At 43.9% G+C, this 27,579-nt stretch overlaps 1 protein-coding gene across 1 annotated transcript in view; it reads left to right on the top strand.

Annotated features, from left to right (window-relative positions):
- The window catches only part of LOC126199557 (myrosinase 1-like), a 173,342-nt gene that overhangs the window by 21,085 nt on the left and 124,678 nt on the right, over positions 1-27,579 (top strand). The window contains exon 3 of the mRNA XM_049936479.1: positions 10,247-10,381. Coding sequence (XP_049792436.1) covers positions 10,247-10,381 — 135 coding nt within the window. The remainder of the gene's footprint in view (positions 1-10,246; positions 10,382-27,579) is intronic.

The raw sequence follows: 27,579 nt of genomic DNA, 5'->3' as shown, positions 1-27,579 counted from the left end.
TTTCAGGGTATGCTCCATACTTAGCAATTATGTACAACCGCTCACTCACAGGAAGATCCGTACCTAAAGACTGGTAAATCGCTCAAGTCACACCAATACCCAAAAAGGGAAATAGGAGCAGTCCGCTGAATTACAGTCCCATATCACTAACGTGGACTTGCAGTAGGGTTTTGGAACATATACATATTAATTACCTCGAAGAAAACGATTTATTGACACACAGTGAGCACTGATTCAGAAAATTTCGTTCTTGTGAAACACAACTAGCTCTTTATACACATAAAGTGAGTGCTATCGATAGGGGATGTCAATTTGATTCCATATTTTTAGACTTCCAGAAGGCTTTCGACACCGTTCCTCACAAGAGTCTTCTAACCAAACTGAGTACCCATGGAATATCGCCTCAGTTGTACGACTGGATTCGTGATTTCCTGTCAGAAAGGTCACAGTTCGTAGTAATAGATGGAAGGTAATCGAGTAAAACAAAAGTAATGTCTGGCGCTCCACAGGGAAGTGCTGTAGGCCCTCTATTGTTTCTGATCTATTTTAACGAAATAGGAGACAATCTGAGTAGCCGTCTTAGATTGTTTGCAGATGATGCTGTCATTTACCGTCTTGTAAAGTCATCATATGGCCAGAACGAATTTCAAAATGATTTAGGTAAGCTTGCAAAAAGTGGAAATTGACCGTGAATAAAGAAAAGTGTGAAGCTATTCGGATGAGTACTAAAAGAAATCCGCTAAGTTTCGATTATGCGATAAGTTACACAAATTTGAAAGCTGTAAATTCAACTAAATTCTTAGGGATTACCAATAGCCTAAATTAGAACGATCACATAGATAATATTGTGGGTAAAGTAAACCAAAGACTGCGATTCATTGGCAGAACACTTAGAAGGTGCAACAGGTCTACTAAAGAAACAGCTTACATCATGCTTGTCCGCTCTGTTCTGGAGTATTGCTGTGTAGTGTGGGATCCGCGCCCGGTGGGACTGACGGATGACATCGAAAAAGTTCAAAGAAAGGGAGTTTGTCTTGTGTTATCGCGAAATAGGGGAGACATGTGAAACGTCTCTGTGAAATCGTTTCATAAGACGCTTGTCGAGTTCGGTACAACTTACTCGCTTTACTACCTGATTTTAGCTCAATTCACGAACTCTTCCAGAAAGACTGAGAACGCAAATAAGGCCTATTGAATATTATATGTGTGTCTTAATGTGGGGTTTCCGTTTTGTTTTGTGGGAAACGCTGAGTTGGTCATCGTCTGTTGGGAGCAGACGACGTTGCTTCTCGTTAGCAGGGCAGCACAGGATGACCAACATAGGTTTCCAATACCTGAACAGAGAGGTTTACCATCTTAGTCGAAGGCTGTTTTTGTGTGTGAGGTTGGTGACGGAGGGTTACCCCTCTGGTAGCTTCCGCTGCACGGGGAGCTAGGTAATCTCGAAAGAGAGAGCGGCACTGTTCGGTGAACGCTTGGTGAGTACGGATCGTAGCTCTTTAAGGGGGTTTCAAGTGATAGGAAGGAGGTTGAGTTAGGACTTCGTTATGTTTAACTGTTGAAATACTTGAGAACTTCAGCTTAACTGAAGCGTGTGAAGCAAGTTATTTTTCCGAATGTGCCATAATTATATTGCTTTAAATAGGCGATTTTTGGGTTTTTTAGTTAAAAGTGTGGAAGTTGCTGTGTTCATTTTGAACAACGATGAAGTAGAATTTCAAACGGTAAATCTTATTAGGAAAAGCTGGTTAGGATCACTTCAACCGTACGTGAATGTAATACTGTGTCGAAGCGAGTATGATTTTTAATGATTTTTAATCTTATATTTTGTGGAAGTTGCTTTTGTCTTTGTGTGTCAATTTTGTGCCACGTGTTTTGTAATAATGACCCTTCTGGTCCACCACGGCAGCGCAATAGGGTTTTTTTTTTTTTAACAATTTGCTTGCTTAATGAGCTACAATTTCTGCAAGAAAATCTGTTCTTTCGCGCGCTTTCTACAAAGCAGCACAACAGTTTGATTCGGAATGCACCACGTGCTCTAGATCGGCCGTTTGCAAGCAGCAGACGCAGTTAGTATGTTGAATAATTATCGCACAACCTCGTGCATTGGTTAAACCTCTGTCCAGAATAGTGCATGCGTAGAATCGTAATGCAAATCTCACAGAGACATTTTTATGGTATGAATGCAAAGGAGATGATAGTATCATTGTCTCCCACCGCCGTTTTCCGTGCTTTTTCTTGCTGTAGTTAAATTGTGCTCTGTTACATTCTCACGTAATTCTTATTTAAATATTTCTAGTCAGGCACCAGTTTTGTGTAGTTAGGATGTGCAACCAAATACTTAGATACAATAAATAATCTACGTGAAAGATAAATTCTGTGGTGTTGATCTTACCCACTTACTCCGATTTCGAATCCTGAATTAATCAAGTTGCTTCATGCACGACATGGAGTGTTATTTATCTGGCTACTTAAAGAAATTTGCATACTTGTAATTAAATTATTAAAGTAATTAAACTAATAATTTTCCAGCTCCGTTTTTTTCTAAATGGTTAGGAAAGGCTTGGACTGGTGACGACCCTGAATTTCTGAATTTTTATCATTATTTGTGTGAGAGAAGCAGCTAGAAATGCGAGATAACGTATATGGCTCGATGAGAAACGTCGTAAAGATAGTAATACGTTACACATGATACGTGAATTGGTGTGGCCATCATTAAAACAAAGGCGTTTTTCGTTGCGGCCGGATCTTCTCATGAAATTTCGATCATCAGTTTTCTCCTCCGATTGCGAAAATATTCTATTGGCACCCACCTACATAGGGAGGAATGCTCATCACGATAAAATAAGAGAAATCATGGCTCGCACAGAAAAACTTAAGTGCTCATTTTTCCCACGTGCCTTTCGAGAGTGTAACGGTGGAAAGACAGCTTGAAGGTGATTCATTGAACCCTCTGCCAGGCACTTTACTGTGAATAGTAGAGTAATCACGTAGGTGTAGATGAAGATTTCCGTGGCTGATTAATACACTGTGCAGTCACATAATATGACCACCTGTCAAAAGCCTGAATAACCACATTTTGCGCTGCGGGCCGCTGCGAGACACGTAGGGAGTGTCAGCGAGGTTCTGTAAGGCAACGACAGGGATGTGGAGCCCTGCTGTGCCGTGGCGAGCGGCGCTAGGTTTCTCTGTCGAGGATCCATGTGGCGAACAGCCTAACCGAGGTGGTCCCACAGATTCTCGATTGGGTTTAAATCCGGGAGTACGGTAAACTCATTCCGATGCTCTTCGAACCACACACGTACACTGCAAGTTCTGTGACAAGTTGCACTGTCCTCTTGGTAGATGCCATCGTGTCAAGGAAAAACAAAGCGCATGTAGGCGTGGACATGGTCCCCCAAGGATAAATGAATGCTTGTGTTGAGCATTGTGCCTTTCAGAACGACGACATCACCCAGGGAATGTCATAAAACCATTCCGCAGACCACAACGCCACCTCCTCCGGCTTGTACCCTTCCAACGTTTGTTGTGGGCTGTTTTCATCATGAAGTTTCACGCCGTACACGCCAGCAACCATCTGTTTAAAGTGGCATAACATATGGTTCATCTGAAATACCACCTGTCGTCTGTACGTCCAGTTGCCGGCCGCAGTGGCCGAGCGGTTCTAGGAGCTACAGTCTGGAACCGCGCGGCCGCAGGTTCGAATCCTGCCTCTGGCATGGATGTGTGGGATGTCCTTAGGTTAGTTAGGTTTAAGTAGTTCTAAGTTCTAGGGGACTGGTCACCTCAGAAGTTAAGTCCCATAGTGCTCAGAGCCATTTGAACCATTTGGACGTCAAGTTCCGGTATTGGTGTGCAAGTTCCATCCTTCGTCGCTTTGAACGGCAGTCAGATGGGTGCTTGAAACAGGCGCCTGCTGCAGAGGCGCAGTAACGTTCGCTGAGCGGTCGTTGAGGAGACACTGTCGGTAGCTCCTTGGTTCATCCGTATAGTCAGCTGCTCAACAGTTGCGCGTCTATTCGCTCGTAAACATCTCCGCAACCGTGCTTCACCCCGTCACTTATCATCCGTGGTTTACCAAAGTTGCCTCGGCACTGGTTTTGGAAAGTGACATTTCGCCGTACACGGTATACTTTAACAACTGCGAAAAGCAAACATTTTACAGACTTAGCCGTTTCTGAAATGCTCCCACCCTTGGGCAGAAAGCAAATGATTATGACCTTCCGATGTCAGAAAAATCGCCCCGTTTACGTAATATGTCGACTCCACTGCTCCTCGGCTTCCCGCCCCACGACACCCTTTGTATATCCTCCACTACTACTGCAGCCACCTACCGTCTTTGAGTGGTTATTGCACGTTGATGTCGAACATAGGCGATGGTCATATTAATAGGACTGTACTATAGTACAGTACTATACTGAATCGCCAAAGAAACTGGTATAGGCATGCGTATTCCAATACAGAGATATGTAAACAGGCAGAATACGGCGCTGCGGTCGGGGACGCCTATATAAGACAAAAAGTGTCTGGCGCAGTCGTTCGATCGGTTACTGCTCCTACAATCAAGATTTAAGTGGGTTTGAACGTGGTGGTATAGTCGGTGTACGAGCGATGGGACACAGCATCGCCGAGGTAGCGATGAACTGGGGATTTTCCCGTACGACCATTTCACGAGTGTACCGTGAATATAAGGAATCCGGTAAAACATCAAATCTAGGACATCGCTGCGACCGGAAAAAGATCCTGCAAGAAAGGGACCAACGATGACTGAAGAGAATCGTTCATCGTGGCAGAAGCGCAACCCTTTCGCAAATTGCTGCAGATTTCAGTGCTGGGCCATCAACAAGTGTCACCGTGTGAACCATTCAACGAAACATAATCGATATGGGCTTCTGGAGCTGAAGGCCCACTCGTCTACCCTTGATGACTGCACGATACAAAGCTTTACACCTCGCCTGGTACTGTCAGCATCGACATTGGACCGTTGATGACTGGAAACATGTTTCCTGGTCAGAGGAGTCTCGTTTCAAAGTGTGTCGAGCGGATAGGCGTGTACGGGTATGGAGACAACCTCATAAATCTATGGTCCATGCATGTCAGCAGGGGACTGTTCAAGATGGTGGAGGCTCTAATGGTGTGGGACGCGTGCAGTTGTAGTGATATGGGACCTCTGATACCTCTAGATACGACTCTGGCAGGTGACACGTACCTAAGCATACTGTCTGATCACCTACATCCATTCATGTCCATTGTACCTCCCGACGGACTTGGGCAATTTCAGCAGGGCAATGCGACACATCACACGCCCAGAACTGCTACAGAGTGGCTCCACAAACACTCTTCTGAGTTTAGACACTTCCGCTGGCGGCCAAACTCCCCAGACATTAACATTATTGAGTACATATGGGATTCCTTGCAACGTGCTGTTCAGAAGAGATCTCCAGCCTCTCGAACTGTTACGGATTTATGGACAGCTCTGCAGGACTGATGGTGTCAGTTCCCTCCAGCACTACTTCAGACATTAGTCGAGTCCATGCCACGTTGTGTTGCGGCACTACTGTGTGCTAGCTTGGGCTCTACACGATATTAGGCAGCTGTACCAGTTTCTTTCGCTCTTCAGTGTATAAAGGAACGACTGCTACAGAACATTCATCCTTTGCTTAATATGGTTTATGAGCAATAGTGCACATGGTTCATATAGTTGTTGCCTACACTCTTCACTCACGTACAGCAGTGGTGTTCTTGCTGCTGCTTCCCCACCGGTACAATATTGTAGGGCCTCAGAGGTCACCGAGCCATCGTAGAAGTAAATATGCTATTTGACAGAAGGATTGCGATATTCGCACACTTCTACCGACTGAGACCTACCGCGAGACGCGACAAGAGCAAAAGCAAGCAAAAGAAATGTAGAGGATAATATGTGATTTACTTCTCCTTCCAGCTAGTACTTTCGCTGCTACGAGTTTCGGTTGGTACGGTCAGCTGTGTTAATAAAAAAAATTCAAGACTAAGCCTTTCGTGGCTCATTAACAGAACTGCAGGAAACAACAAAGGATGGGGCCCCTCCACGCCCGCACCAACGTGGTGACCAACACAAAAGTTTTACTGTCACCTCCGTAGGCATGTTAGTTTTGAATCAGGCGTCACAGGATGCAGGCTGTGATGTTATCCATGCGTCTGGGTAAGACTACTCATTAACATGGTCCATCAGGAGATAGTAGTGGTCGAAAACGATCGAAGGGTAGCGGTTTTTAAGAGCAGAGGAAAAAAAGTGCCAAGGCCAGCGCCAAGGGAAAAAAACCTCTGCGACAGTAGGACGGGTGGTAAGGGCAGTAGCGGCTTGCTAGCTGCGACAGAGCATGCAAGGTGAGGGGTGGTTAGCGTGAGGTATCGTGCAACGTTACCTATGTACTGCGTGGTCGTTAGCTGGGTCAGGCCGGTGCTGCGGCTGGGCTCGCTTGTAGTCTCCTGGGCCGGCCGCAATGGCTTCCTCCCTGTAACATAAAAAAGTTCGGCGCGGCAACGCATGCGCTGCTGTTAGGCCCTCTGCTGCGCCTTGTCGTCAGTGACTTGGTGCAGCTTCATCAGGCTGGTGCAGAATGACGGCGATTGGTTACAGCGACCTCCTCTACTGCACGGCGCAGCCCTTCTGCATAGCAGCGGTCATCTGATCCGCACTTCCAGTGATCTGCGCCGCATCAGCGTCGGAGAGGTGCAAGCCGTTCGCTCGCGCTTGCGCAATGAGGACTGCCTTCCTCTCTTCTCGGTCCCTTGAGGGGTCGAATGCCGCATCTGGCGGCGTCGCCACCGGCTCCACTGGGCGAACGTCCTTCTGCGGGATCGCAGGAGTGTTCGCAGGTGCGACTGCGCTGAGGCCTTGGGCGAAAACTGCTCGCAGTTGCCTCAAGGCCTCATCCTTCTCTGCAGCCACGGCGGCTGCGAAGGCAGCCCTCTCCGCCGCCATGACGGCTTTGAGGGCTGCTGTGGCCTCCTTCACGGCGGTGCCGAGTTCGAGGTCACATCTCTTCGCAGGAAGGCGAGCTGCGTCCGGGTTACCCGTTTCCGAGCGGCCGTCCCCGCCCCTGGCAGGTGGATCTGCTGCTGCGCCTTCCCTCAGCTGCACCGAGCTGTTCTGCGCCCTACGCCGTTTCCGACGTCGTCTTCTCTTCTGCTGCTGCGTCGGTGCGGCCGCGGCCGCCTCGCCGCCCCCGGCACGGCTGCGGCTTGAGAAAGCCGCACAGCCGCGCCAACTGGCGACGTGCGGGCCGCCACACCGGACACAAGTCGGCAGAGCGTTGCTGCCGCGGTCGCAGGCGCGGCTGTCGTGCTCTCCTGAGCACTTGACGCACCGCGCCGCGTTGCGGCAATACTTCGCAACATGGCCCTCGCCCTGGCACCTGAAGCACTGGGGCTGAGGATCCATGGCGGTCGGGAGAGCCTCCGTCGTAACCGGGAAGCCCAGCAACTTCCGCAAGTCGAAGATGTCGCTCCCGCCGTCGACCGTTTGCACGGTCACGGCATAGAGCGGCGCCCTCCTCTTGTTGGTTCGGTTGTGCAACCTTGCGGCTGCACTACCAAACCCGGCTCGCAGCAGCCCTTCCCGGACCGCTGCCTCATCACAGCACCAAGGCAACCCCCTGAGGAGTGCCTTAGTCGTCTTCATCCTTCCTACGGAAGGTGCCTTCTCTCGCGCCGGCGGCGCGTCGACGATGTGGTCGGCCACTGCGACCTTGATCGCCTTGTGGTCGGCCACGTTTGCGGCTCGAACGCAGATCAACGAGTCTGTATCGACAGACTCGTAGACCACCTCGTTCCGAGCGCAATTCGTCATGGTGTCGAACAGCGCTGTCCACCCGCCTTTGCACATGACGTACAAAGGGGGAACAGGCCGCGACTCGTCTTCTCTGGAGTTCCTTGCACGGTCGGCAGACTCAGTGAGTTGCACAACCGAAGGACCCTTCGTAGCGGCAGGTTTCCTCTGCGCACCCTTCTTCCCCATACTGCGAGGCGCGGAACACGACAATTTGCACGCGTTGTCAAAACAACGCACGACAATTTGCTCTCCGCAGCGCCCACAGCACAGAAAACCTCTTCACGAGCTCTCAACGGCCGAGTAAGCGAAGCGCGCAACACCAGCGATGCGCTCACCTCGCCAGCTCAGGCCGCTCTTGTGCAGAACTGCAGGAGTTGGTCGTTATACCTACAGGGAGTGATGTTCGCCTAAACTGAACCCCTCGTATAAAGAAACGAATGATGTGCCATTCGTCATCGGCTGCATGTGGTGTCACAAGACGACTGTACAACATGCGTTATTTATGTATTAGGTATTTTGTTGTTAATCTATCGCTAATGAAACTGACACACGCTAAAGCGTCGAAAGTCTTAGTTTATTTACTAATCATTGTACTAAACTTCTTATCAGTGTAGTTCTATACTGGACATTTGATTTCGCTATGCAACAATTTTATTATACTTACTTAGGAAGACCTGAGTCGAAACAAGGCCCCTGGAGTAGACAACATTCCATTAGAACTACTGACAGCCTTGGGAGAGCCAGCCCAGACAAAACTCTACCATCTGGTGAGCAAGATGTATGAGGCAGGCGAAATTCCCTCACACTTCAAGAAGAATATAATAATTCCAATCCCAAAGAAAGCAGGTGTTGACAGATGTGAAAATTACCCAACTATCAGTTTAATAAGTCACAGCTGCAAAATACTAACGCGAATTCTTTACAGACGAATGGAAAAACTGGTAGAAGCGGTCCTCGGGGAAGATCAGTTTGGATTCCGTAGAAATGTTGGATGGATTCCGTAGAAATGTTGGAACACGTGAGGCAATACTAACTCTACGACTTATCTTAGAAGAAAGATTAAGGAAAGGCAAACCTAAGTTTCTAGCATTTGTAGACTTAGAGAAAGCTTTTGACAATGTTGATTGGAACACTCTATTTCAAATTCTGAATGTGGCAGGGGTAAAACACAGGGAGGGAAAGGCTATTTACAATTTGTACAGAAACCAGATGGCAGTTATAAGAGTCGAGGGGTATGAAAGGGAAGCAGTGGTTGGGAAAGGAGTGAGACAGGGTTGTAGCCTATCCCCGATGTTATTCAATCTGTTTATTGAGCAAGCAGTGAAGGAAACAAAAGAAAAGGTCGGAGTAGGAATTAAAATCCATGGAGAAGAAATAAAAACTTTGAGGTTCGCCGATGACATTGTAATTCTGTCAGAGACAGCAAAGGACTTGGAAGAGCAGTTGAACGGAATGGACAGTGTCTTGAAAGGAAGGTATAAGATGAACATCAACAAAAGCAAAACGAGGATAATGGAATGTAGTCGAATTTAATCGTGTGATGCTGAGGAAATTAGATTAGGAAATGAGACTCTTAAAGTAGTAAAGGAGTTTTGCTATTTGGGGAGCAAAATAACGGATGATGGTCGAAGTAGAGAGGATATAAAATGTAGATTGGCAATGGCAAGGAAATCGTTTCTGAAGAAGAGAAATTTGTCAACATCAAGTATAGATTTAAGTGTCAGGAAGTCGTTTCTGAAAGTATTTGTGTTGAGTGTAGCCATGTATGGAAGTGAAACGTGGCCGATAAATAGTTTGGACAAGATGAGGATAGAAGCTTTCGAAATATGGTGCTACAGAAGAATGCTGAAGATTAGATGGGTAGATCACATAAATAATGAGGAGGTATTGAACAGAATTAGGGAGAAGAGGAGTTTGTGGCATAACTTGACTAGAAGAAGGGATCGGTTGGTAGGACATGTTCTGAGACATCGAGGGATCACCAATTTAGGACTGGAGGGCAGCGTGGAGCGTAAAAATCGTAGAGGGAGACCAAGAGATTAATACACTAAGCAGATTCAGAAGGATGTAGGCTGCAGTAGGTACTGGGAGATGAAGAAGCTTGCACAGGATAGAGTAGCATGGAGAGCTGCATCAAACCAGTCTCAGGACTGAAGACCACAACAACAACAACTTAGAAAATCCTACATGTGCACCGGAAAATTGCAGAGAGGTGGTAAGACAGAAAATTTGGGAAGGGAGCGGAGGGAGGACGCAGCTGCCTTGCAGGTTCCGCCAGGGCATAGCATCACCTTGGTACGCTTACTCATTCAACCACTAGACGGTAGTGATATCTTGTTTTAGAAGTATCGTCAAAACAGTTTATTGCTACTTCTATTTAGATGAGATTCCACCACTTTCCGTCCCCTCCACGCTTATCGGTGATTGTTTCAGGTGGATGTCTACAGATTTTCAGTGTCCTGGCCTCGCATAATGCCCACTGGTGACCCGACTGAGATCAACCACAAGGGCGTCGCCCATTACGATGCACTCATCAACCTGCTGCTGGAGAATGGTATCACACCCATGGTGAGTACACAGCTTCTGCTTGTTCCTCTTCCCCCTCTTCTCCTTGGGCACTGTAACTCTTGATAGGTCTTGCCCCCTCAACAATCTTCCTCCATACAACTGTGTTCTCCGCGTTTCTCTTCTATCCTCGGATCTCCATCTTGACAAGGTCAGCCAACACACTGTCCAGTCGTCTAGATCCTGGTGGGCCCTTCCTTCTGGTGGAACACAATCTGCCTTTCATCATTCGTTGGACATCCCGTCATCTGTCATCCTTTCCATTTGTCCTAACCAGCGTATTCTTTCAGATTTAATAAATTTCACTATATATTTCCCTTTTACAAACTCTTGTACATGATAGTTGTACCTTACTCTCCAACCCTCTGCCTCTCTCACGAACCCATATATTTTTCTCGGGATTTTCCTTTAAGTGGCTGTAGGCTGTTCTGTTATCGCCCATGTTTCTGACTCACATGCAAAAACTAGTCGCACAAAGGAATAGTATACATTTAACTTGGTAGTTCTTGTAATTAGAGAATTGTTGAATACCTGTAAGTTTGCGTAATAGCCTCTACCTTCTTCAGACACCATGGGTGCAGGCAAAGTTCTTCAAAATGAGGCTCTTGAAATTATATGCAACGTCATTAAATTACTTTAGAAGAGGTAAACAAGGAAGCCAGAGTTTCGTTGAAAAGTGTGCTTGAGAGGGTTACAAGACCTGCTAGCCAGTCCACTCGCATAATAAACACAGTAAAGGGGGAGGTGGGAAAATTGATAGAAGTACTTTCTAGGGCTTTCCTATTTTAGGAAGGGCACAGCAGGAGGAGAAAGAGAGAATTCTATTTTTAGCTTTGACGTACACGTTGTCAGGCGAGCTGACAGTTTCTGTGTGACAAATGTTCATTATTGTAGATTGTCGCTGCGTGGTCTAGGGTGCCTTGTCAGGGTCCGCGTGGCTCCCCCTGTCGGAGGTTCGAGTCCTCCCTCGGGCATGGGTGTGTGTGTTGTCCTTAGCGTAAGTTATTTTAAGCTAGATTAAGTAATGCGTAAGCTTAGGGACTGATGACCTCAGCAGTTTGGTCCCATAAGACCTTATTACAAATTTCCAAATTTTGAGATTGTCAGTATCACAGTAAGCAACGCTGACTGCTACATTACATTTTTTACGCCTTCTTTTGTTTTATGAGATTTCCTTCTGGCAGTGCATGGTCAGACTGTTTTCGCCTTGATTCGTCCTTCGTTATTCCGACCTTCTTTCCCGGTATTCTACAGAGAAATTATTGACTCTGAATGTCTATATTTGTCGAATTATTAATTAATATCTGATGTTTCGAAAAGTGGCAATTGACTCCAAGTAATGAAAAGTGTGAAGTCATCCACATGAGTACTAAAAAGAATCCGCTATATTTCGGTTACACGATAAAACACACAAATCTAAAGCCTGTCAGTGCAGCTAAATAGTTAGGAATTACAGTTGCAAATAACATAACGATGACGTAGATAATGTTGTGAGGGAAAGCAAACCAAAGACTGTGATTTATTGCCCGAACACTTAGAAAATACAACAGTTCTACTAAAGACTGCTTACACAACGGTTGTCTGCCCTGTTCTAGAGTACTGCTGTGCAGTGTGGGATCCATATCAGACAGGACTGACAGAGGACACAGTAAATGTTCAAAGAAAGGCAGTCTTCTTTTATCACGAAATAGGAGAGAGGGTGCTACGGATATGATACGCAAATTGACGTGGCAGTTATTAAAACAAAGCCGTTTATCGTTGCGGCAGAGTCTTCTCATGACTCGCCAACTTGGTCCTCAGTGTGTGAAAATATTTTGCTGGTATACACCTACATAGGAACAAATGATTGTCATAATAAAACAAGAGAAATCAGAGCTTGCATCGAAAGATTGAAGTGTTCACTTTCTCGGTTGCTGTCCGAGAGTGGAACGGTAGCAAAATAGCTTTAAGGTGGTTCGGTGAACCCTCTGACAGGCACTTAATTGTGAAATGCAGAGTAATAACGTAGATGTAGAGGCAGTCATAACCTAGTATCGCGGTTCGCTCGGCTCAACCCGTCGGAGGTTAGAGTCCTCCCTCGGGCATGGATTCTTGTGTCGTCCTTAGCGTGTGTCGTCCTTAGATTGAGTAGTGTGTAAGTCTAGGGACCGATGACCTTAGCAGTTTCGTCCCATAGAAGCTTACCACAAATTTCCAGATAACCTAGTAATACAGCTATTTGTGGTTGCAGAAAGTTCCTGATCAGCAGACTTTGTGGTAATATCCTGGATTATATTCCAAACCTCTCCACAGTTCCTGATCGCCAGACTTCATGCTAATATCCTGGATTATATTCCAAACCTCTCCACAGTTCCTGATCACCAGACTTTGTGTTAATATCCTGGATCATATTCCAAACCTCTCTACAGCGTTTCATAAAGTGAGCGAATGTGATCACGTTGCTGGTGATCCATCTGTTATATGGGGTTTTTGAACCTGGTGACCACATTGGTGCTATTAAAGAGGCAATGCTGTGTGCTTTCAGCAGGTTTCACCGCTCTACCTTCTACGTCATACAACACAAGCATAACACTACACTATACACACATCTATTCACACATCTATTACAGTCACCTTCACTCGACAGACACTCTAACATTCGCAGAGGTAAACTGCACGCTGTGCGTGCATTAGCTGGCTGAATCTACACAATGGGCTCTCCTGGCCAAGCATCTCATACGAAAATCAATAAATATGATCGTTTGCAGAATCGCTGGCTGTAAGCTATGCTATCAAACTTCCCTCACTCTACATCGTGCGGTGGCCGTTAACAACGAAGTCCCCACCACTTTCGTTGTCGCCACCCCTACCAGGTAAGGACAAGATTATTTTCGAAAACATCGAACTGCGATCAAAATGTAATCTTTGTAATTAATCATAACAGCCTAGATCGCAAGGCACGTTTATTAAAACATGACGATCGAAACCTTTCACGGGCAAGATATTTTGTGTTTACTCTATACCTGTCCAGTCAAAATGTGGAAACTTCCTTGTTTAAATATCCAAAGGCCATGACGAAATCATAGAAAAGAAAGTAACTGTTGAACTGCTCCATTAATGTGGGTACAGTACAGGCCTATATGTGGATGCAGCAAACTACAGACAGCATTTTTAGTAATTTACTGACCAAGTAAGAAGCGGTGTCCGGAGTAATGATGCGTAGGTGGCTTGCTTATTTAGTACGTTGTTTTGTTGGGTACTTTCTGTTTGTCAGTGCCGCGTAAGAGGTCTTTTCATTTGAGCTTAGACAGTTATACTGAAGTTGGAGATGATGCTGAGAAAAGCAACTGTTCATGGTAGCGAGATATATTTGAGAGATTTCGATGATACACTGCTCCATAGAAATTGACATCTGCCGGTTACGTTATATTTATAACATTATAATTACTTGTCTTCCGAGGATCCTGTCGAGAGGGCGGGGATGTAGAAAGAGGTCAAAGACGTACATTTTAATGAATCACAATAGAACAAAATGATTATAAATGAAAAGTACAATATTGTGGATATTCTACAGTATTAATTTATTTCGGCAACTGGGTTTTGGCTTAAGAGGCCATCTATAGACAGTCTGAAGATACCTTGCAAGCCGAAAACCGGTTGACGAAATAAATTAATAGTGTAGAACATCCACAATATTGGGACTTTGATTTATATCTATGAAGTTCTACCAATAAGCGACGGAAGAGTCAGCTAACAGAACGAAATGCCTTAATAATATGAACGGTTATTGTACTACAACGCTAATGTTAATTACTAAATAATCCAAACCATTAAGTTTCTCTTAAAGAACTCTTCACAGAAATAGAAAGTTGCCCGGATGAAAGTTCTTCAATTTAGTTTTAAACTACACCATATTACCTGCAAAACCTTAAATATAGACACTAATGTAGTTGAATGCACGTTTTCACATGTAGGGACTGGTTTTTGGCCCTAATGACATTCAATTTTGTCGGAATACAAAGACTTTGGAAAAGATCTCTGCAGGATGTTCTTGAGCTAACACCAGATAAAATACTTCTAATGAGCTTATGCACTGTGTCCTCGGAGTCTTTCACATGGTCATTCTTCAATAAAAAGCTCCCGATATAATTGCGTAGACACCCCAGCCAAAATGAATTGATATAAAGTTTTTTTGAGTATGGTACCGCGTGTGAGTTGGTATCATACACAGAAAATTTTTACATCAAAATCTTCTCAATTACAAGCCCCCTCACTTCGTTGAAAACTCATGATCTTCCAAGAATTGAAACGTCCCCTTAGAAAAATTATACATGACTGTGCTTAAACTGACACACAATATTTTTGGCGCAACGCAATCTGACTTTCAAAAATCCCTACAAAAGAATGGCCCTGACTAACATTAACCTATACGTTTCACAAATCACTTACCTCACAAAAATCTTCGTTACTCTAACTACTGCAATACAGCGAGCATCACTACTGCCAGCTAAATAAAAGATTCAAACTACTGAAGGCACTAACTACTGATAGGCATAGTTAGCAAAAGAAAGATTTTGATAGAGTACAAACAATGTATTTACCTTAATAGTGTTCAAAAGTCATAATATATATATCAGTTCATGATATCCAGTCTTACAAATGTACTGTTTCTGATGGACACACGTCCAGATCATCCGCTCTAAAAAAATCCGCCATCTCACTTCCCCACATCCACCACTGCTGGCGGCTCACCTCCAACTGCGCAACGCTACGCGCTATCAACAGCCAACTGCCCAACACTACAATAGCGAACAACAATGCAAAACAGCCACAGACTGCACACAGCACAGCCAGTGATTTTCATACAGAGCGCTACGTGGCGTTACCAATGAGAAAACCTAAATAGCCTACTTACATAGCCCCCATGCTCCCCACAAAAAATTTTACAAATTGTTTTGGGCACTGGCCAATAGATATTTGTTAAAATTTTTTCACAATTACAATAACAAAGAAATCAGATGCACACACTTATTGATACAATGTTGGTCAAAAGCTAAAATTTTCTCACAGTCCATAAAGACAGTCCTGATCGCTCATCACAGTAAAATTGCAGTGTTTTTTTTTTCTCAAAGTCTGAGCAGTAAAAGAGAATGCACACGGAAGTAGTGGATTTCCATGCAGTCTTGAAGAAGTAGTGTTGTCCTTCCAACGGAAAGACAATGCTGACTCTCGACATGCAGACAGCTAATGGGCCACAACAGAGCAAACCCACAGAAGAGTCAGTCGAAGTTGAAGAATATTGGTAGGTAGGTCATCACAGAGTAGACCCACTGTAGTCCTGGTAGAGATTACGGTATTGGTGGGCCACCAGAGGTGCAGACCCACTGCAGTGCTTGTAGAAATAATGGTATTGGTGGGCCATCAAAGATGCAGACCCACTGTAGTCCTTGTATAGACGGCCAACAGCCATCTGTTGCGACTGTGCAGGTGCACAATCACCATCGAAGAGTCTTGCGGAGAATATAGCAAGTCCATAAACCACTCACAAAGTTTTTGGAATTGTCCTTAGAACCAGCAATGCTGTTAATCAGTCCCTTGCTGAATTATTAACACACGTCCAAACACTAACAGTCCTCTTTTTTTTTCACATATTGTGCATATACTATGACCAACAGAAACGTGTGCAGTGAAATGTAACTTGGTAATGCAGGCTTAACAAAAGAATAGAAATAAACATATACATCAGTGTTACAAGATTTAAGACATAAGTACATACATAAAAGATCAGAATAACTTTTGAAACATCAACTTCACACATGAGCATTAAAACAAATCAGAATAAATAATGTCTAAACATCTTTACAAAGTAAATAACATATTATCAGAAAAATTCTACTACGTAAATCTTATTAGCTAAACACATAAAGACAGGAAAAACACAAATTCACGTAGTGTAATAACACAAAAATACAGGACAGGGTTTGTTTTCAGTGTGACATTTGGTACTGCAGTCCAACCCAAAACTTCATTCCATAGATCTTTCGTCTTATTTCAACATTTGTTTCCACCAAAAAAATCCTATTCAAGCGTGCTTTCTGTATTTATATGTTCACATATTTCTTACCTCATTATTTATTTTCCATTATCTTACCTCATCATTTATTCCCAAGAAAATCCTACCTAATCTTGTTGTCTCTAAACCTTACTTTTTTGTTCATATCCTCTTTCAAAATACTTTTTTGGCCAAACCATTTTCTTATAGCTTCTCAATGCATTTCTTCCAACTCATCATAGTTAGTTTCTTATATAGTCTACCCTCTCTTAAGCTAACTTAAATCTACTGAGCTCAGATGTAAACTAAGGGACGAGGTAATGCAGCAGCGCAAAACAATTAACACAAACAGCAATGATAAAAAATGAAAATTGGCAAAGCAAGCAGCATAAATTAGCAAAGCAAATGCAATATTACAACTAATATATTGCAATGCACAGCAAACAAGAAAAATAAATCCGTGTTAAACTGGCTTAACAGAGTAACAAAAAGTGAAATTCAGTAGCACTATGCCTGGCAAACAGCAGCAGCAAATGCAATAACTTATATCTAAACATGACAAACCCACAAGCAGAAAAAATATTACACTAAAGATGGCTATGTCTAATACCTATGTCACATCTTAACACTAGAGTGATGCATCACAAAAACTTACTCTGCAAGAAAGTTACCAGGTCACTGACAAAAATTATGTATGCAATTCCTGTTAGGGAAAATATCTTTTTGTGCTCCCTCTTTTTTTTTTAAAGTAGATCATAGTTATTATTTACTGGAGCTGTAGGCATAAAATATCTATATTAGTACATCTATTAAATTTTATTGTAACCAATGCTGCAGTGCAGCTAGAAACTAGATATTAAACAAAATAGGCAAATGTATATATAAAGCAACATATGAAACGTCATTCACTAGGCAAATGGCGTCTCGCAAGGCAAAAAAATCTCAACTAGAAAGACAATAGATGTAAAATGTTTCTCATCATTTCATTAGGCATTTTAGTAAATATCATAAATTAAGAGATCCACAGTGTAATTATATGTTTTCAAGTTTGAGCGTGTCGTATTTGCGATGCTTTCGACAAGGAAACGTCAATAGCGAGGATAATGGCCTCTTTTTTTTCTCCACCTAATGGCTTTCTTTTGTCAGACGACTATCTCTCAGCTGGGCGCCCAAAACTCATTACGTCAAGGTCACTTACCTTTCTTACCGAAATATTTATGACAGCAGTTTCCGCTACAGTGACAGTCTCATCTAAAAAAAATTTCACGGGTCAAGAATTTGCGTTACAAATCTGTAGAAACAAAATCCTATAAATATAACAGTGTCCAAAACATTTTCGTCAGCATTGTGAAACATTCACGCATGTACACACATTTCATAACTCTTAAAGTACGATTCTAGGTTTCCAACACCCGTTTTCACAAATCTGAGTTGCTAAGCACGAAAGATTTTGATAGAGAACAAACAATGTATTTACCTTAATAGTGTTCAAAAGTCATAATATATATATCAGTTCATGATATCCAGTCTTACAAATGTACTGTTTCTGATGGACACACATCCAGATCATCCACTCTCAAAAATCCTCCATGTCACTTCCCCACATCCACCACTGCTGGCGGCTCACCTCCAACTGCGCAACGCTACGCACTATTGACAGCCAACTACCCAACCATTACAATAGCGAACAACAATGCAAAACAGCCACAGACTGCACACAGCACAGCCAGTGATTTTCATACAGAGCACTACGTGGCGTTACCAATGAGAAAACCTAAACAGCCTACTTACAGAATTTCCTACGAGGGAAACATATGTATACATAGACTTACACAGACGTAAGGCACAATATTACATCTATTATACTATCTCCACAGGTACAATTGATATTGCCAAATGCCGAAACAAGCTCGTCGTATGACTGGTATCATTACCAGTAAATAAATAGTGCAGCAAGAAATATGTACTTGAATTGAAGCGTCGTTACCCGAGCTTTCGATAGTTTTCGCCGTCACGCCATTGGTACCAGAAGTTAAAACCATTGACTGATGTGGCTGGCTGGCACGGTGTTTCGCTCACATACACTGTTCAGCCAGAACATTATGACCAACTACCTAGCAGCCAGTATGTCCACCTTTGACACGGTAACAGCGGTGACCCGTCGTAGCATGGAGGCACTGAGGCCGCGATTCGAAGGGAGTTGGCGTCAGATCTGCACACACAAGTCACCTAATTCCCGTAAATTTCGTAGAGGGGGGCGAAGAGCTCTGACGCCACGTCCAATCACATCCCAGATGTGTTCGGTCGGATCCAGATCTGGCGAGTTGCTGGGCCAGCACGTCAATTGGAACTCGCCACTGTGTTCCTCGAACTGGTCCAGGACACTCCTGGTCTCATGACATGGAGCATTATCTTGTTGAAAAACGCCACTGCCACTGGGAAATATGATCGTCATGAAAGGATGTAAGTGATCTGCAGACAGTGTATGATACTCCTTGGGCGCCAATGTGCCTTGCACGAGCTCTGCTTGACCCATGGATGCCCTCGCGAATGTTCCCCAGAGCATAACAGAGCCACAGCCAGCTTGTCTTTGTCCTGCAGTACAGGTGTGAAGGAGCTTTTCCCCTGGATGACGACGGATTCGCGCCCTCCTATCGGCATGAAGAAGAAGATACAGGGATTCATCAGACCATGTAACGCTCTGCCTCTGCTCCAACGTCCAGCGCCGGTGGCCATACGCGCATTTCGGTCGTAGTTGCTGATGTCGTGGCGTTAACATTGTCACATGCATGGGTCGTCGGCTGCGGAGGCCCATCATTAGGAGTGGTCGGTGCACTGTGTGTTCATGCACACTTGTATTCTGCATAGCATTGAGGTCTGATGTTAGTTCCGCCACAGTTCGCCGCCTGTCCTGTTTTACCAGTCTGCCCAGCCTACGACATCCGACAAAGAGGGGTGGACGCTCAACTCCGCGACGTCTGGACGTGGGTCTCACCTTGATGTCGCCACGTGTTGAAGACACCATAGCACTCCTCGAACGCCCGACAAGTGCAGTTTCCGAAATGCTCGTGCCGAGCCTTAGGCCCACCACAATCTGCCCTCGGTCAAACTCAGATAGCGCGCCTTCCCCATTCTACGCACAGACAGCACGTTCACTGATACTACTTTCACCTTGTGCGCGTCTGACTAACAGTCATTCCTCGCCAGGTGACGCTGCAGTCGCCTAGACGGGTTTATATCGATAGTAGGTCGGTGACCATAGTGTTCTGAGTGATCAGTACACGTGCGACAACAACGTCTGGAACCTTCCAGAGAGGCCCAAAGCGGCGCATGCGCGGAAGGCGTTTTGGGCAACACACAGCGGCTTTATATCGTTGAGGGACCGAGTGATGGGTGTCGTAGGCTGGGCAGACTGGTGAAACAGGACAGGCGGCGAACTGTGGCGGAACTAACATCAGACCTGAATGCTGCGCAGAATACAAGTGTGTATGAACACACAGTGCACCGACCACTCCTAATGATGGGCCTCAAATTCCCGCCCCCACTTCCTTAGAAGTTTCAAGCATACGTCTTTGATTTTGCTTGATATCCAAAGCCCCTCCTCCCCCTCCGTCAAGCCTTACTGAATATATAGCACTGGTGTCTGTCAAAAAATTGTTCCAATTTCAGTCAATGTTCAGTCCCGGCCTACTTCTCAAGTTCCCTTCGTTTAATGTCCTGAGTACTATGCAGAACGCTCAGCAACAGTGTGAATAGTTTTATCATATGCCAATGCTATTGCAGTCACTGAGGATACCATACACGCCAGGATCTTTAGACCCAAGTTTTCTGTAGCTGGTATCCTTCTCGCTAATCGTTAGCCCACATTTTCTGTAACCATTTTCCCTGAACACGCGTCTCAAATGCTGAAATTCGGACTGCAGATGATCGTCGTCAGAAATAATCTTTTCCTTGTGTACTTACGTCTTTGGGTCCGCTTTCTTGTGTACAGGTTGGTGAAAACTATTGACATTCTAGTACCAGTCAGTGTGCGTACATTTCCTGTACAAGGAATGAAGAAGCCGGTCTCTTGTCTTTTGCTCAACTAAAACATCCAAGAACGGAAGCTTACCATTCGTATGCACCTCAGTAGTAAACTTAATATTGCTATGACCATTGTTTGCTGTCAAAGAACTCCTGCAATGCTTTTTAACTATGAACACATATCGGGAAGGTGTCGTTGATGTACTGTATGAAACAACACGAGATGCAATTGCTCCTCAAAGGGCTCCATCAGCGAGTTCGAGAAGGCTGGAGATAACGGGGATCTCATCGCTTTGCCATTTGTCATCTCATAACAGTCGTTGCATTGTAGGATACATTGTCGTTAAGGCATGACGGTACACCTTAACAATCCAAGCGGAAACTGTTGGGCCAAAAGATCTAGGATGTTAAGTACTGGGGTCGTCGTAAAAAGTGACGTCCAGATTAACCATTACGTCGTTTCAGCCTAGCTTTATTTTCCTGAGGGTGTCAATGAATGACTGCTGAGTAAAATGAATAGTATCGACGGCAATCAAATAAACTAATAAGAGATGGTACTGATTCCCCTTGGTACACAAAACAGGTCTGAACATTATTGCAGAAGCTACGGAAAAAGCATGCCAAATTTCAAAAAAAGGCAAAACTCCCAAGAATGGCGAAGTTTTACAGAGGCTTGAAATTTAGCGCAAACTCCAGTGCGAGATGATTTTAATAGTTTCCACAATGAAACTCTTTTCGAATTCTTGGAGAAAATCGAGAGAGATTCTGGTCGAATGTAAAGCACACCAGCGGAAAGACACCTGTGATTGTGCTTTTTACGGGATGCCACTTGCCCAGGCTAGTCTCTGTATCTACAGAGGGTAAGATCTGTACTGCTGACAATGATGGTAGGCGACACTTCTCATTAATATATCCTGTTCGATTATTATTCAAATATTCACACATTTACACTGTCTCTTACAACACTCGACACAGCTTTCTTAATTGTATGGTAACTTTTCCATCCAACTTTCGAAATACGATACACATGTCCGGCTCTCTGGTACGCACTAGGCAGAGTGAGTATTACATATTTTCACAACTAAGTTACGCCCGATGTGGAGTACAACATGTCTGAAGATCACCCAAAACAGTGTGACTGTTACATATTCACAATTAAGTAACGCACGATACTGAGGTACGTGTCTGATCCTCCAGAAGCCTGAAACAGAGTGACTAGCGCAGCCGAAGTACTTCGTCTCCCAGTCGCGCCAAAGCGACCCGAAGTTGTCCGAAGCACTTCGGTTGCAATATCGTTACTCTTGTGTTTCTCAAAACTAGTGAAATTTAATAAACAAAAACGATAGACTCGTAGGGTAACCATGAGAGATTGTCATACTACAAACTGGGTTAAATACAATGAAAAGTATATAAATAATTAATAAGAGAAGTTAGGCGTTTTGGCGCCTAGCACCCGAACGTGCCAACCAATCAGAAGCAAGTTCAGTACAATTGGCGGACTCTCCCACGGGATTGGTACATACTGTACCATCTGTTGCTTGTACCTCCACTTTTGTACCACATGCTACTTCACGTGTATCAAGCTGCATCAAGGAGAGCTTCTAGCAAAATAAAATGCAGGCGGCCACAGCCAGGAATATCACACAATGTCAGGCACTTTCCGTCAAGTTATACGACAAACTGCCTTCACTTAATTGCATAGGCGGATTATACCTCCACGAATTTTAAAGCAAAAAGGAAACACGGAAACAGGAAAATGACGAGATTTTATTGACGCTTATGCATTCTGAAAATGTTATCCATGTAACTTGAGTTTCTCTCAATGATGATTATGCAATTCATCAGTGAATATAAGCAAACGGAATGAACTAATTTCTTCATTTTTCAAATCACTTGTAGCACTAACGAAACATACAACCACCACAGCTGAACTGAATCCCTCCGTTAATTCCACGCATTGGCTTTTACAGTTAGTTAGAGATAGACTCGCAAAAACTCAATATTTCTAGTTCTTGCATTTCACTATCTGAAAGGACTATTTTAGACTTTGTGGGATTTTGTGAGAACTAATGTATTATAAGCTTTGAGTCTTGTCAAACTTTAATGATGACCTATATGCCTTGAACCACCAGTTAATGTTCAGTTGGAATTAGCGGCTTTCTTTCAAAAACATATGTTGTCTGTCCATACGGTATTATGAGTTAATACGCTCTTGGAAGCGCTTGTGAACCAGCTGACTTTCCACTTAGAAACCTTCTGCTTGATAAAAGAAAAGGCTGATGTGAGCACCTCGAATATCGTGGATAATCTATTAAACCTTACTGTTGTTCACATCAGCAATCGTTACGTAAGAAAAGCTGTAGTAACCATTCGACACTTCTTCACACTGCAAATGACAGCGTTCGACTAGAGCATTCAGTGCTCCTAGACACGTTATTGGCTGAATGTGTTTAGATTACGATCACCTGGAGACATTCACTTAAAACGCGCATAATGGTTACTCTTCTCTACTAACTGCACCTTCCTTGACTGAACTGGGTTTGGTCACCATATTAAAAAGCTGCTATTTTAATTACTTCACTTTTCTTTAAGTTCTTCTTCTAACTTTAAACCGAAAATATTTGTTACAAAGAGCAGTGGAAAATCTTACCTCACTTAAATCATGCAGTAGAAAAATCAGTGTACATCTACTTTTAGCGATGAAATACCATATTATCATGTAGTAATGCATTAAGGACTTGATGGGATCTTAACAATATAAGTGGGTTTCTCTTAAGTATTCCATTCAAATGCTGCAGTTGTCAAGCATGGTTGATCAGACTGGACATGCTCAAAGAAAATACTTTCAAGAATGTAATGTAAATCCATGGCCCCCCTTTAAATAAAAATAGATTTACCAATGTCTCAATTGTGGTGTCACCGCCAGACACCACACTTGCTAGGTGGTAGCCTTTAAATCGGCCGCGGTCTGTTAGTATACGTCGGACCCGCGTGTCGCCACTATCAGTGATTGCAGACCGAGCGCCGCCACACGGCAGGTCTAGAGAGACTTCCTAGCACTCGCCCCAGTTGTACAACCGACTTTGCTAGCGATGTTTCACTGACTACATACTCTCCCATTTGCCGAGACGATAGTTTAGCATAGCCTTCAGCTACATCATTTGCTACGACCTAGCAAGGCGCCATTATCAGTTACTATTGATATTGAATCATGTACCGTCAGACCGACGTTCACCATTAATGGATTAAAGTTAAGTATTCCACCAGCTACGTCCGTTTTTCTAAATTCTAATTTCCTTGTCCTGTTCCAGACCTCACGCCAGCCTGCGTGAGCTAAAACGCGTGCCTTTCAGTCTCCTCTAGTAACACGGTGTTGGCTCTCCTGCCAACCAAAACATCAATACTGAATAACTAACCCACTGGCTATTCATATAATTATACAGGACAATTTGCATGGGGGTGTACTGATGTGCACACAAGAGAGCACGAGATATAGGATACAGTACAACATAATCACATACTTGTCCATTCATCAAAGAAATGAAAATAAAAGCGATTCTCCACTACCAATAACCGCTACCAAGTCTACTGTATAGTCGGCATCTCAACCTCGAGCACACACCAAACCACAGAAAATATATTAAATTTTACATCACAAAAACCAAGGAAAAAGATCCACTTGTGTAAGTACTTATTCTATTCTGCAAGTTTTGATCTGTTTAATTATTAGCAAGTAACTGAATATCGATGCACTCTGAGTAACATGTAGCTTAACATACCCGTTGTGCACACAAAGAAAACCCATATTTTCCATGAAAAATATCATCCCTTGTTTTGGAAACCTACATGTATATTACATAAGTGCTGAATATCCGAGTATTTACGGAAAATTAACGAAAGACTGAACTTAATTTCTACCACTAGTCATGTGGAGTCGTGGCTGAACAAAGCCAGTAACCTCCAACTCTCCACAAATCATGTGCACAATTATACTTCGCAGATCTACTTTATATACTGAGATCAATTCCACTTTACTAACTGTACAAGTGAATACAGTGTCTTTGTGCCCTATTCAAAGTAGTAGCAAACCAACTCGCACAAAAAATGCTTCATATGTAAAAAATAATAATAATAATAATAATAATAGTGCACATGAAATTATCCTTACAATAACTAAGATGATTTCCAACAATATCCAAAATGCTGAAATAAAAGACATTAAGTACAAATATCACATACCTCAATCCAAAGAGTGTCCGATAGGCACACCAGCTGTTACCCGCTCTCAGTGGCACAACGTCCCACGCCAGACATATCGTACCCACTCTCGCGTTTCAAACAGAAAGGTGATAGACACCAAAGAGGACCACGGCACCCTCTGCTAACCTAACTGTGCCTACTTGACCAAGCTCTGCCCTGACGGTAATGTTAGACCTCTTTACCTTTCCGCCTATGCTGCTGCTAGTTAGCAGAGCTGCTACAGACACCGACCACTTTGTGAAACTCAGATGCACTCATCTCAGTTACGTATACTGTATTAAATTAACGGAAAAGGATATTGGAAAGAGACAGGTACACAAATATCAGTGCAAAATCTGAGAATTAAACGACTCACTCCTTCCTGTAGTATTATTACCTAAAAAATACAGATAGCCGGATCCGTTTCACACTGATGACACACAAATTTACAATCCCCTACTAAACAGCATGTTGGTCCACCTTTGCAGATTTAGGTTTTATGTTATTTCCCCAAATCAGTCGAGGCAAGTTCCCGGGTGGTTCCTATGAAAGGGCATGACCAGTCCCCCCGCCCCTCCATCCTTCACCTAATCCGAGAGAGTATTTCATCCTTCGTCTCTAACAACGACCTCGTTGTAGACGGGGCGTTGAACTCTAGTCTTTCTTTGGTCCATCTTTGGAACTAAATTCAGAATACAGCAACAATTCAGCGTGGAATGGATATGACAAGTTCTTAGTCGGTTCTCGGAGGTATGTGGCTCCAGATGTCTGTGCGCAAGTCACGCAGTCTTCGTAAATTATGTAAATTACGCGCCAGGGCTTTGTGGACGTTGAGCTAAAGTCCGATAGCATCACAAACGTGTTCCATCAGATTCAGAAGAGGCAAATTTGGTGGCAAAGGTATCAACGTGAGTTCACTATAACGTTCCTCAAACCACTTTACGATGATTCTGGACGTGACACTGGGTCATCCTGCTGGAAGATGCCATTGTCGTCGCGAATGAAGTCAAGCATGAAGGGTTGCAGAATGACATTTTCACTCTGCAGCGGAATGTGCGCTGATATGAAACTTCCTGGCAGATTAAAACTGTGTGCCGGACCGAGACTCGTGTTCCGGGTTCGCAGAAGGGCTTCTGCGAAGTTTGGAAGGTAGGAGACGAGGTACTGGCAGAATTGAAGCTGTGAGGACGGGCCGTGAGTCGTGCTTGGGTAGCTCAGACTGTAGAGCACTTGCCTGCGAAAGGCAAAGGTCCCGAGTTCGAGTCTCGGTCCGGCACACAGTTTTAATCTGCCAGGAAGTTTCATGAAGGGAAGCAGGTGATCCACAGTAATGTTCACGTAGTCTACAGAAGTCAAGGTACCTTAGATTACTGACGCAGCTCCTATGGAAGGTAGGATAAACGTCATTCACGGAATACTACTGCCTCCACCAGCCTGCGTCCATGCTGAGATCATCTACCTCGTTACAAGAGTACTGGTATTCTGCACGTAACAGCTCTTTCTACGGAAAGCTAGTAGACAGCAAATTATGACTCTATCCATAGTGCCACTGGCACTACAGTCCGATTAAAATTATTTGATAGTTGATGTCTGTCATTTGCTGTTGCAGTGATGCTCATTCTACTGTCGGACACCGTTCGGTTTATAGGCGACACAGACACGGTGGTTCAATTTAAAAAATGATGTAAATGTATAATACGGAGCGATGTTGGAAGCAGCTACAGCGAGGTATGACGGAAATGCGAGATGCTTTGTCGACAGCTGATTTTAAGCGACCAACGAGTGAACTGCGGCAGACAACACGTTTTGTAGCCCTGATTTTGTGTTCCAAACCTAAATGCAAACCTTTGGTATACAATGTGTCTGAGAGAAACCTAGGTCAACAATCTGTGGCAGAAATAAAATCACGATCGTTTTGTTCACGGGGATTGAACCAAACCTCTACGAGCAAACTCACGAAAACCAAATTGTTTCAGTGCTAAAAGCAAGCTGTAATTTCTCGCTGTCATTTGTTACCAGAAACTATCCTCACACTGGCTCCACGAGCTGCCGTGTTACCAACCCATGAGCAGTCCTGGCTGGCACTTGGATACAGATTAAGGCGACACAGGCAGATTCCAAAAGAAAAAATGACAAAATGAAAAAGAACAAAAAGAAGTCAATACGATGATGAAAATGATGCGGCAAAATGTTAGAAATAAAAAACATATAAAGTATTTAATTGCATAAAAAGTCTTCAGATTAGATTTAGAAATTAAAACAATTTCGCTGCATGTGACAAAATTCGAACCTAAGACTTTCTACATGTAAGGTTTACACGCTAATCACTGCACGACGCCACTACATTGCGCTGTGTTATATTTATGACTCTGGTGACCCAGTCAAAACGATTAATTGAAGTCTTCAAAAATTCGGCTACACGTAACGTCGTGCAAAGCTTGCCTAATGTAAGCCGATCTCTGTGATCGTAATAACTGTGAACGTGAGGCTGAATTGCGCCTTGTGCGGAAGGACCCAGTAGTGTTTGGTTAGAGCTATGTATGAAACGTGTATTTCGTTAGCATCGTTGTGTGTGTGTGTGTGTGTGTGTGTGTGTGTGTGTGTGTGTGTGTGTGTGTGTGTGTGTGTGTGTGTGTGTGTGTCAGTCTCGAAATATGAAATAAAAGCGTCAGACTCAGGATTCGGAATCCAAACACGTCAAGAAAGAAAGCCAGACAAGAAATTGGAAGTGAACTGACCGATTGTTGTGGCAATTCGGCAACGGCGAACGGCTCGGGCGTGACGTTGAGCGCTCTGGTTGAAGGAAACCGCTCTAACGCCCGAAATATCAACATCAAGAAATTTTAATCGGACTATTGATCCATTACGCTCAGTTTATATTCACCAAGATAAATTTGTTTCGCACTAG

The sequence above is a fragment of the Schistocerca nitens genome, chromosome 8, assembly GCF_023898315.1.
Source record: "Schistocerca nitens isolate TAMUIC-IGC-003100 chromosome 8, iqSchNite1.1, whole genome shotgun sequence".
NCBI classification, from domain to species: Eukaryota; Metazoa; Arthropoda; class Insecta; order Orthoptera; family Acrididae; genus Schistocerca; species Schistocerca nitens.
The sequence above is the reverse complement of the archived record's forward strand: the minus strand, read 5'-3'. Positions and strand labels throughout refer to the sequence as shown.